The following is a 12,128-nucleotide window of genomic DNA, read 5'->3' as shown; positions in this document are numbered from 1 at the left end:
CATGTCGAAATGTTGCAGGCAGGTGGAAAACCTATACTTGAAGTCCTTGTAAATTTTTTTAACGAAATTCTCCTACAGGGTTCTACACCCGGTCAATGGAAGAATGCAATTGTCACGATACTTTATAAGAATGGCGACAAAACAAAACTGACAAACTACAGTCCAATAAGCCATCTCTCTCAGGTGTTCGCTAAAGTTTACAACTGTTCGCTAAAGTCCTGTGCCACCGACTCGCTAACACCCTCGACGAATACCAACCTATCGAGCAAGCTGGCTTCCGGAGTGGATACTCTACTATGGACCACATCCATACTGTCAAGCAGCTAATGGAGAAGTGCAATGAGTATAACCGACCCCTGTGCTCTGCCTTCGTTGATTACGAGAAGGCTTTCGACAGTGTTGAACATTAGGCCGTGATTCAATCTCTCCATCGCTGCGGTATTGACAAGCGATACGTAGATATCCTCCGATAGCTGTACAAATTCGCGACTATGCAGGTACAAAAACACCAACCTCGTGTCTGTTGACAGAGGGGTCCGACAAGGCGATAACCTCTCGCCGAAACTCTTCAACACCGTCTTAGAAGATGTGTTGAAGACGCTGGATTTGAGGGAGAGAGGTATCAATATAAACGGAACACGCATGACGCACCTTAGGTTCGCGGACGACTTGATTCTTGTCGCCGAGAGCACCAAAGAACTTCAACTTATGCTAGCAGATCCGCAAGAAGTTTCACTGAGGATCGGTCTGAGGATGAACATGTCCAAGACCAAAATCATGACTAATCGCCACATACGTACACCTAACATAATCGTAGGTAAGGACACTGTACAGATGGTCAGCGATGATATCTACCTTGGACATCGTTTATCATTTGATCGGAAATCTCAAATACAGGAGATCGAACGACGCATTGGATTAGGGTGGGCTGCTTTTAGAAAGCTCGAAGATACGTTGATATCCAAACTCCCACAATGCCTCAAGACCAACCAACGGTGCCGAAACATGGACGCTTACTAAGCATAGCATGCACAAAATAAAAGTGGCACAAAGGGCGATGGAGCGTGCTATGCTAGGCATCTCCCTCGTTGATCGTGTATCAAACGCAGAAATCCGACGAAAGACAAAAGTCGAAGATATTGGGAAGCGTATCACAAGGTTAAAGTAGAGATGGGCTAGACACTTGGCCAGACGAGAAGACGGAAGGTGGACTAAAGTCGTCACGGAGTGGTGGCCTAGAGAAGCAAAAAGGCCAGTGGGCAGACCACCCGCCCGATGGTCAGACGATTTTAGGAAGATGGCGGGTGCTCAATGGATGCGACTAGCACAGAACCGGGAGAACTGGCGCGCCTGTGAGGAGGCCTATGTCCAGCAGTGAATTAATGTTGGCTGAATATGATGATGATGGTGAAATTATGTTATTAAACGAAGATTATAGTTGACGGTAACTTTCTTAATATAGAATCGATATTATAGAATGCTTGCTTGCTTGTATAGCTTGCTTGAACAATTATTAAAATATTTATAAATATAGTTATTTTCTATTTACAAAAACAAAGACAAAAACGTGAAACATTAATTTAGTTTTCAGACAAATTTAAATGTCAGATTTTGTTTTGTATAATGTTCAAATATTACAAGCGCACAACAATAATACATTACTTTAATGTATAAGTCATATGTGTATAAGATTAAGAATATGTCGAGTAGAATTAAATGAATCAAATAGATACTTTAGTCTTTGAAATTGTAATTCGAAAATTATGAATTACATATATAGGTATAATAATTAAAACGCTTGGTTAATTATGGGCAAAATATATCTATTTACACTTTTAAAATGCTGGTATGAACATATACATAACTTAAAAATAATACAAGTACCAATTCAAAATAAAGCAAAATGCTGCAAACTATTAGACCGGCAACTTATAACACCTCAAAGCTCATTCTTCATGTAATATTTTTTATTTATGTTCGTCTTGTTTAGTAAAGAGTATTCAATCGTTTTTCTTTGGCCAGTCTAATAATGAAGTACAATATTGTACGGAATGAATATTATTATATAAAACTAAATTCATTATTTCTTACATTCTTGGTGATAAGTTAAGCATTTCAAGTATTTTTTTAATTTAAATAAATCTATAGGAAATCTAAAATATTTTTATTGATATTTACAGAATGTTTTGGTATTTAATAATTTCATACTACAAATTATATGTTTTCAAGTCTTATTAAACCTATTTGCTGTATTCCTGATGCATACATTACTTATGATCCCAAAATTTATTTTGCACTATGGTCCAGTAAAAAACCCTAATTGAGCGTTAACATAGCAGTGTAAAATTTCGCTATAATTCTTTACTATTTTGGTACAATACCTAAAACTCAAGAGGACAAAATATAACACCATTCTTAACTGCCTTAACAGTTAACCAAAACAATTAGGCCAATATAATGTCATTTTCACTGTAATTATTTAAAAAAAGGGGCTTTTTAAGATGGTTTATAAAAAAAACATAATAAAATTCAATTTCAATGGTCCATAAATTGAATTATGACCTATGTAACCTGTGCAAAAAAATATTTACAGTGATTGAGTGGTTATAGCATTTGTGTTAAGATAAATAATATTGCATTACATATTCATTAACCATCCAGATACACATTTAGATTATACTTTGCCGATATTAATTTAAAAAAATATAAATATGTTCTCACTTTTTAAATTCCTAACTGGATCCAACAATATTTACCTTATAAACAATTAAATGAGAAATTACACATTAGGAAATTGTGTTTGAAATTCATTAATAATATGATACTCGTTTTGATTATGTTGTAAACAATCTTTATTATACAAATGGTATACGTAAATTAACTGAAAGTCTTGCAATCCCGTTTAACTCCATTCATGAAAAAAAAAAAAACAAATTATTTAGGTTCCGAGATTGTCTACAACATATTCAGAACAAATATTATAATAAGTGTTAAATAATAAAACATAATACTTTAATTTAAACACATTTAAGTTTTAATACTAACACTGTCATTAGAATCAATGTGATGATCCGTTTCAAGACAAATTCACCATTATTCAAATCTATCAACTTCATATCATACATAGCACTCCATCACATAAATTTTGATTATGAGAGTACAATTATACACATTAACTATGCATTCATAATATACTAATGTAATTTTTGGAGTAAATTATTCATAATGCTCATTAGAATGAGATCGTCCAACCCAGCACAGACTGCCCGCTCTAAACTTAGTGGGGGATGAACAAAATGCTTCAAACAGTGATGACCTTGTAACTAGCAACACTGCCATGATAATATTCAATAGAGATCAACTTACACATCAAGGTACAAAAATCCACTAGTTCCATAAAACTAACTGTATATAATGTTGATGTCGAAATACATTTTATTTGTACCTTACATCAACAGAGAAAGGTTCTATTTCATTGGTAAACATTATATGGCCGAGGTCCCATAGTGTCCTGCTAGGGTTGTGCAACTATCTCTCAATATTTGAGCATTGTATAAGTGACACCCCTGGATTGTACCATAGTGTGTGGTCACTAGCAACATTTCTTTTTCGTTTTGTGGCTCCTCTTTAGAAGTACTGTGTCGTTTGCTGTTACATTCTGTCGCTCTTTCATTTCCAATTTAGACCTTAATACCTGAAAGATAAATAATTAAATTCACTGTTACATATTCTACACATAATGAAACATGGTCTGACTTAATTTAGGAGTTGATTTATAGGATAGGAAGGCGGACGAGCATATGGGCCACCTGATGATAAGTGGTCACCAATGCCCATAGACATTGGCATTGTAAGAAATGTTAACCATCTCTTACATCACCAATGCGCCACCAACCTTGGGAATGAAGATGTTATGTCCCTTGTGCCTGTAATTACACTGGCTCACTCACCCTTCAAACCGGAACACAACAATACCAAGTACCGCTGTTTTGCGGTAGAATATCTGATGAGTGGGTGGTACTTACCCAGACGAGCTTGTACAAAGATACTGAATCATTATTAAAAATTATGGATTTAGTAACAAAAGGGATGGCTATGCACAACTTTTCTTTACCTAATCTAATCTTGTTATGTAATACCAAATTTATTTTTATTATTTTGACAAATTTTTTGTGGAGATTAACTTTATTATTTACTTATAATCATTATTTAGCACCATTTATAACTTAGTTGGCAGGATGGGAAATAATAATAGAATCATATAATAGAAAAAGAATTTTATGACCAAGAGGAACAAACTAATAAAGCTAATATAAATCTAAATATATTTTGTAAACTTCAATATTATATGGTTCTTAGTTTTTAGGTCACAATAATATAATTTTATCAAGGGCTCATTGATAATTCATGGAAAGTTTTGCATAAAATAAACATTAAAAATTAAAGAATGAAATCTTCGATTTCAAAATACAAATTTTTCTATATTAAGCCGCATAAAACAATATATGTTATTTCAATATTACATATATTACTGTTACATTCCTGTTTCATTTATCCTTAATATTTTTAACTTCAACAGTATGTTACATTGAAGTGATAACAAAGTATTTAATTAAATCGAGACAACATTGTGATAATTTTTGATGTGTTTATAAATAACAGTAATCATACTCATTACATATTTTATTTTATAAAATATTTAATAAACTAAATGACTCATTTGCTTTAGTTATTTAACTGTTCATGAAACATAATCAGATCACATACAAATCAAAACTACTTCAGCCAAAAACTCAAAATAATATTTTAATTATTTAAAATATACTAATAGGACTTTGAAAATAATCTGTACCTACTAATTTTTTGATGATCTATGAACTATTTTTTCATAAAGTAGCTCATTTATTATTCACCTTCATTTAGAGGAAGGTTATTGACCCTATAATTGCATACTACAATCTTATGGAGCAGAGAAAATACCATTAACATGAAACAATCTGATAATCTATATATAACTGTATGAAACAGAGGTGCATAATTAAAATGGTACATAACAGAAATCACAGGAAATATGTTTTTTAATAATAATATTGAATATTTACCATTTTTGTTATAGTAAGAAACATTTCTTCAACATTGATGTTCTCCTTTGCACTGGTTTCAAACAATGGTATATTCATTTGACTGGCAAATCTCTGAGCATCTTCGGTAACAACTACTTTCCGTGAAGGGCAGTCATTCTTATTGCCAACTAGAATTATAAATATATAATTATCATGCATATTATCTTGTAACTGATTTATTATTAAGCATTATATAAAAAAAAATACAAATTTTTAAAAAACGATCATAAGAAAAGTAAAGACCAGTACATATGGTGCAGTTTCTTTCATAATAAATCTTAATTTCAACATCCACCTGCCTAATTTTATGTTACTAATAATATAAATGTGAAAGTTTGCATTTCAATGTTTATTACTTAATCACACTCAAATTAATGGATGAATTCTAATGAAATTTTAATGTACAAGACGATTATATAGTGGACTAGTGGAAAAAGGTCCTACTTTAAATTTATTTTAAACCAAAAATAGGAATGTTCTGGTTTAATTTACGCTAGTCGAATGTAATTGTTAACAGCTACTATAATTTGAATTTATCTCCTTACCTAAAACTTTGTTAACAACATCGCAGTTCTGTTCAATCTCATGCAACCACCTCTTGACATTAGCAAAGGACTCCCCATTGGTGACGTCGTAAACGACGATTACACCGTGAGTTCCTCTGTAATAAGTGCTTGTAATTGTCCTGAACCTTTCTTGACCAGCCGTATCCCATATCTGCAGTTTAACCCGTTCACCGTTTATCTCTAAAGTTCTTATTTTGAAATCAACACCTATTGTCGTAATATAACTACCGGAGAATGTATTATCGGCAAACCGCAGTAGAAGACAGCTCTTACCTACACCTGGAACAGAAGATTTTACTAATTGACCGTACGAGGAAAGCAGCTCCTAGCATCACTCGCGAACTCAGGCCTCGCCCACTCACCACTGTCACCGATAATCAGCAGTTTGAAGAGGTGATCAAACTCGCGAGCCATTGCTTGTTAGATATATGTTTATTCCCTTAATTGGTCATGTGTTTATTGATAACAATAGTAATTGATCAACAACTTCTAGTGGCAAAAAATTAAATAAACGCATGCCGTAGAACGTTAGCTTGCGTCACTTTACAAAACGTCCGCCATTGTCTCTTAGTTGTCTTGTCGTTCCGTTGCATGATCACTTTAGTCAAAACAGATAAAATATTAATATTGCCATTAACATGTTTTAATTTTTAAAAGCATTAATAAGGTTGTTGGTACTATTCATACAAAGTATTTTAGTAGGATTATATATTTTTTTACTGAAAAACTATAACTTTTATTGTTATTAAGTCACATTTTGCGTCATAAAATAATTTAAAGCTTAGAAATAATATAGCTTCTTTTTTAGTTAGTAATATTGCCACTTGGCAGTTACCGAATTATAATCTGGCAGATGATTCATAAGCATAAGATAATAATGTCAAATTTGTCATCCTTCAGTTAACTGTCATTTTTTAGAGATAAGTTTTACTTTAGGTGTGGTAGGAAAGCGAATATTTTAATAAAGAGCAATAATGTCGGCAACGTTAAAACCCTATTTAACAGCTGTACGCCATACGCTCACTTCAGCTATGTGTTTAGAACATTTTTCTTCCCAAGTCGTCGAAAGATATAACAAACCGGAGGTTGAAGTGGGAACAAGCAAAGAATTGTTATTGAATCCTGTAATTATTTCGCGAAATGCAAATGAGAAAGTACTGATCGAATCATCTATAAACTCGATTAGAATAAGTATAATGATCAAACAAGCCGATGAGATTGAGAAAATCTTATGTAAAAAGTTTATGCGCTTCATGATGATGCGAGCGGAAAACTTTATCGTACTTCGACGGAAACCCGTGGACGGATATCATATCAGCTTCCTGATTACAAATTTCCACACTGAACAAATGTATAAACACAAATTGGTCGATTTCGTAATTTACTTTATGGAAGAGATTGACAAGGAGATAAGTGAAATGAAATTGGCCGTTAATGCGCGTGCAAGAATTTGTTCTGAAGAATTTTTAAAAAGATTTTAAACTTAATTGTAGTTTAGTGACTTCTTTGTATTATAAATTCAGTATGTTTGAATTTCTAAGGTTATTATCGGGTGTATGCTGTGGACTTGTAAACTTCATTTTCTGTTGAGTGGTATCATCATATAATATATCAAAACAAAAACAACATTTACTGTGAATTGTCTTTAAACAAATTCTGTATTTTTAGAACTAAATCAATTGCTTAATGCTTAAATTTCCATTAATTTCTTTTTAAGCAATAAAAATGACAATGTTTATAAGGCATTACTTATTTATATAGGAAAAATAATAAATTCTTTTTATACTACAACTTTTGTATTCTTTTATTATTTTTAAATTCAACTATCATTATAAGATAGAAAATTACGCAACTGAACTGAATTGCTTTATTTATTTAGATGCATAAACAATTATGTTAATGAATTCAGTAAACCAAACTAATTCTTAATTTAAATTTTATTTTATATAATAACCTTACAAAACAATATCTTACTTTAAAATTTTAAATCGCAACTGTGACAGTTACATTTGAAAAAAATTTTAACTAAAAATATCTTGATGATGATGATCAGGTCAATTTTAGAAAATAGTTTCTGAACTGATAGACAAAGGTAGTTTCTGAAAGTCACCATTTGCTATCGACCAAAACAATTACGGTTAAAGTCAAAATAGTTGACTGATTATAATCTAACTTTGTCGAATATTTCAGAAACATATTATTAATTTACATGTATTAGTAAATTTAAATTAGTTACAGTTGCAATCAATCAATTCTTAGACTTGGCTGTACGAAGAGTGAATCCCTCTCCCTTAAAGGCTGCAAATGGTTCCGACTGAATTTCTTCTTTGGCACTGGCTGGCCTTGAATTCCTTATAAATCTTATTGTGCCGATTTTATAATCGTAATCTGGTATGCCGCGAACATATGGCTGCAACAAAATATTCATATATACTGGATTATCAAATTGAAATTTATTCACATGACAAAAATTGTTTGTTACAAAAAATGAAAGAATCACTACTAAGATTGAATCTTTATATATTGTTATTTAAATAATAAACATTTATATCCAGAAACATTATAAACAGTAGTTTGAAGCGCACAAAAAAAGGAGCTCTATTAGCTACATAAAATCAACAAATTAATCTTGAAAGAATTAAACTTTATTGTTTTAAAACGTGAAAAATAATTTGATGCAAATGTACCTAATATATGTATTCCCTTAACAAATGCTAAGAAACGTTAATTGTCAAAAAGTTAATAAAAAACATTTGCACCTGTCTTGAATTTGATGCCTGAGGCTCTGAATCACTTTCGCTTATAAGTTTCTTCTTTTTTCCATCTAATCTGTTACCTTCACCCCTAAATGCTATAAAACCACTTGGCTCTGGCATCATAGTAGCGGGATCTTCCTCCATCCCTGCAATGTCTGAGTTAGAACCCCTCCTTGGTATATGGTCTTCTTCTTTATAACCCACAGGTGGTGCAAATTCAACCTGTCAAGAAACATATTGTGAAAATGGCTTCAAATTATAAATATTTAATGTTATTAAAATAACAAGCTGTAATAAATTAACTAAGAGGGGTTCTAAATATATTTTAAAGCATAATAGTCTATTTAATTACAATAATAGAATGTTAAGTCTTTATTCAATAGAGAAGTATGCCACTTGCTTATTGGTGTTAAAAAAAATCTCATACCAGAAGAGTAACCGAGATTTATATATATAAACTGTGTTCTTCTTGTAAAAGTCTGGTAATAAAAAACAAAATTATTGTAGAATTTAAAGTTACATCACTATTTTATTTATAATCATTGCTAATGTTTGGATTTGTTGTTTTTCTTAAAGTATATAATACTACAAACTATTATCCTTACATTCATATCACATTCTATAATAATAACTGCATTCCCTGGTTTAGTCTCAAGCACACACAACTCATACACTTTAGAATTGTATTTGATTGCTATGACATCTCCAGTTGTAAGACATGAAAAGTTTCTTAAGCAATTTTCTAACACTGAAAAAAATAAAAATTACAATTATTATTAGCAGACCATGCTTAGAATATATTATATATAAAATATATTACATGTTAATTGCAAGGCAAATCTAATATTTAATCAAGTATATGATTGGTGGAGTAACATAAAGAAATATAGTTTGTTCTAAAGAAAGCAGGCAGTCATTATCGGTTTTTTAATTAATTATAAACGTGCAGGTCTAGTTTCCAATTAGTTCAAATTAATAATGTTGAGATTGGCCATATGGTCGAAAGTCCATCAAAAAATAATTTATTATTGTAGCTAAAAATCGTCAGCTTCGCCAAAAACAAAACAAAGTATCTGTAAAAAAGTAGCTTTATAGGTTACCTGCTTTTGGATTAGAGATATCAAGAAAATCTTCTGACAGAGGTTGAAATTTTGAGAATGTTGCAACAGGTAATGATACACTCTCAATCTGAAGTAAAGTTCCCTCTTCTAATACAAGATTTGCCATCATCTGAAATGTTGAAAGTATATTTTCCAAGTTTATTTAAAATGGTTAAGTAAATGAAACTGTACGTACCCCTAGAATGAACACAATAACATAATTAAATTCTATCATTCCATACATACATACAGGTATACATTTTTTTTATTGGCTATATAATATTTATGCATATAATTATTGTTGTCATTTTACTGAAGTGTGTTTCGTTTGTTCTTGTATACCATTAACATTTGTACACAACCCATATTGGATCTCATTTAAAATTACAAATCGAATGGCATTGTAACATATGCCCAGCATTAACTTGTTATATTTAAATTTTAAATCTAATAATTCTTGTAACAACAGAACACTAATGAAATCAAGCTTCTCAAAACACAACTCTTTGCTAAAGCAGAAAAACATGTATGGAAAACATTTACAAAACTGTGCAAAAGTTTGTCTTTACTCATTTATTATTAATTTTACAATGAAATACAAACCCAGTGTGGTAAATATACTTTTCCTTCGTCGGCAACAAACTCAAGTACTCCACAATGTGTTATTCTCTTTGTTTTCTTATTTGTCAACTTGAATATCATTGGATATTCAATGTTTAATCTTGTTAGTTGTTCTAATGCCGACGGTGGCATAATTACTGTAAAAATAAAATTGTTATACCAATTATATTATTTAGAAGCACATAAGTGTGTAAAAAAAGTTAAAAATCACTACTTTGTACTGAACCAAATCACCATCTATGTTATAGTTCTTACAGAATTAAAAGTATATAATAATGGTAAGGTATATGAATATAGTGTGTGCTTGTTTTAGAGAATCAGACATCAACAATCACTACATATAATAGTGAACCAATCAAATAATTTACAAGTTCCTTGATCATTTTATTTTATCCCCCCATGGCAGCCATTTCAAACAGTATACAATAGTAGTTAATTAGAAGTAATTGGAAATAAAGCATTCAGTTTCTTACTTTTCCCTCCTCTTTCAACATCTTGTCGCTCGTTGCCAGGTAACATTGAGACGGAGTAGCAACGATAAGTCATGCTAAAGGGTCGCGTAATCTCATGAAACATGTTGAACCCGAACTGAAACTGATCACATTTTTATTAATAGAAATACTTACAAGAAAGTGACATATTAAAATTTGGTTATATTATTACCATTTTGATATATTTTGTTTAAACAATCGAAAATATATTAGAATAACTGCAAATCATCTGATATTGTCAAAACAATATTGTGTCACTCTGTCACTGTCAAGTGTCAACTGACAAGCTTATAACAATAAGCTATTAACCATAAAACAAAAATTATTATTAAAAATAAACTGAAACACTGATAACACACGAGAGATTAAATTTAAGAAATACTTACGATATTAATATATTAGAATTAAGATTGATGACTACTGCCAATATTTAAAAAAAAGGTTACGTAGAAAAATCTTTGACATAATATTGACTATTAATTGAATAATAATAATATAATAATATCCTGGGACATTATTCATACACGGTCATCTGATCCCAAACTAAGCAGACCTCGTACTATGGAAACCAGACAACTGATATACTGCTTTTCCTTTGTAAATACATACTTATATAGATAATAACACCTAGACTCAGGACAAACAGACATGTTCAGGCACACAAATGTCTGTCCTGGGTGGGAATTAAACACACTACCTCCGGCGTGAGGGGTACCTACCTATCTGCCAACCACGCCAACCGGCCAGGCCCGGATGTTATATACTTTTAATAAAATTATAATTTGTATAAAGGAAATGATCAATCTTGAAAAACAAATTTATAAATGTTTTTGAAACCACAAATTCAGATTTACTGCGTCTGAGCTGAGAGCAATACAGCACTTTGTTCAGTATAGTATATCTACAAGCTACTTGGCAGTAATTTTAGCGTTATCACTTTTGATTAACTAGCATTTGTCCTGGCTTCGCAGTTCGCACCTTTAGTATAATAAATAATAAACGTTTATTTCGTAAAATGTATAATTCTTATTAGATTAGGTAAAATACAATAGTAAAATTCGCCATGATCTTGTCCCACATATTCAACAATCATCGTCACAGTTGAGCCAATTTACGCGAAACCTTAATAAATACACCTAAGCCTTTCTGTTGAATCACTCCGTCCATATGGAAATCAGTCCGGTGTTTTCCGGGCCCACATTCAGCAGACAAAAACGGCGGGGACTTTGTTTTATAATATATAGATATGCGTTTGGCTTCTGCAACATAATATTAAACTTTAAATGAAAACTATGAAAATAAAAGTTAATTTACCTGTAAACCAAGCAATATATATCATTCAAATTTGAAATTTATAATTTTATGGTAATCTTTTTTTTTAACGTTTTGCGCAATTAACACATGTAAATCGTATATTTTATTATAAATATTTTGGTGCACTTATCCACACGTATTACGGATTGGACAACGA

At 31.3% G+C, this 12,128-nt stretch overlaps 3 protein-coding genes across 4 annotated transcripts; 1 reads left to right on the top strand and 2 right to left on the bottom strand.

Moving 5' to 3' along the window:
* Positions 1 to 1,802: 1,802 nt before the first annotated feature.
* On the bottom strand, positions 1,803 to 6,273 carry LOC126775487 (ras-related protein Rab-35). The gene is made up of 4 exons (XM_050497465.1): positions 6,052 to 6,273; positions 5,669 to 5,968; positions 5,103 to 5,251; positions 1,803 to 3,694 (listed from the first exon to the last, which is right to left on the bottom strand). The coding sequence occupies exons 1-4, from the start codon at positions 6,101 to 6,103 to the stop codon at positions 3,593 to 3,595; spliced, it is 603 nt and encodes a 200-aa protein (XP_050353422.1). The 5' UTR covers positions 6,104 to 6,273; the 3' UTR covers positions 1,803 to 3,592.
* A 303-nt stretch (positions 6,274 to 6,576) lies between these two features.
* On the top strand, positions 6,577 to 7,480 carry LOC126775493 (actin-related protein 2/3 complex subunit 4). Its single transcript, XM_050497471.1, has one exon. It carries the CDS (start codon positions 6,664 to 6,666, stop codon positions 7,168 to 7,170), a length of 507 nt encoding a protein of 168 aa, XP_050353428.1. The 5' UTR covers positions 6,577 to 6,663; the 3' UTR covers positions 7,171 to 7,480.
* Positions 7,481 to 7,541: 61 nt separating this feature from the next.
* LOC126775464 (ubiquitin fusion degradation protein 1 homolog) lies at positions 7,542 to 10,929 on the bottom strand. Of its 2 annotated transcripts, XM_050497435.1 has the most exons (8): positions 10,830 to 10,929; positions 10,640 to 10,760; positions 10,149 to 10,303; positions 9,546 to 9,675; positions 9,051 to 9,193; positions 8,449 to 8,667; positions 7,899 to 8,099; positions 7,542 to 7,861 (listed from the first exon to the last, which is right to left on the bottom strand). In XM_050497435.1, exons 1-7 carry the CDS (start codon positions 10,830 to 10,832, stop codon positions 7,938 to 7,940), a joined length of 933 nt encoding a protein of 310 aa, XP_050353392.1. In that variant the 5' UTR covers positions 10,833 to 10,929; the 3' UTR covers positions 7,542 to 7,861; positions 7,899 to 7,937. The 2 variants fall into 2 exon arrangements, with proteins under 2 accessions (XP_050353392.1, XP_050353391.1); XM_050497434.1 differs by having other exon boundaries at positions 7,542 to 8,099.
* Between the last annotated feature and the right edge of the window lie 1,199 nt (positions 10,930 to 12,128).

Source organism: Nymphalis io, chromosome 18 (assembly GCF_905147045.1).
Source record: "Nymphalis io chromosome 18, ilAglIoxx1.1, whole genome shotgun sequence".
In the NCBI taxonomy this organism is placed as follows: domain Eukaryota; kingdom Metazoa; phylum Arthropoda; class Insecta; order Lepidoptera; family Nymphalidae; genus Nymphalis; species Nymphalis io.
This window is presented reverse-complemented; position numbering and strand designations above follow the sequence as displayed.

Excerpts from the sequence above, each read along its gene's own strand:
- LOC126775493 (XM_050497471.1), top strand. The coding sequence starts at position 6,664 with ATGTCGGCAACGTTAAAACCCTATTTAACAGCTGTACGCCATACGCTC.
- LOC126775487 (XM_050497465.1), bottom strand. The coding sequence starts at position 6,103 with ATGGCTCGCGAGTTTGATCACCTCTTCAAACTGCTGATTATCGGTGAC. Across the intron at positions 5,252-5,668 it reads TGTTGTTAACAAAGTTTTAG|TTGGCAATAAGAATGACTGC; the intron begins GTAAGGAGATAA and ends TTATAATTCTAG. Across the intron at positions 3,695-5,102 it reads TTCTTACTATAACAAAAATG|GTATTAAGGTCTAAATTGGA; the intron begins GTAAATATTCAA and ends TTTATCTTTCAG.
- LOC126775464 (XM_050497434.1), bottom strand. Across the intron at positions 10,304-10,639 it reads TGTTGAAAGAGGAGGGAAAA|TAATTATGCCACCGTCGGCA; the intron begins GTAAGAAACTGA and ends TTATTTTTACAG. Across the intron at positions 9,194-9,545 it reads TATCTCTAATCCAAAAGCAG|TGTTAGAAAATTGCTTAAGA; the intron begins GTAACCTATAAA and ends TATTTTTTTCAG.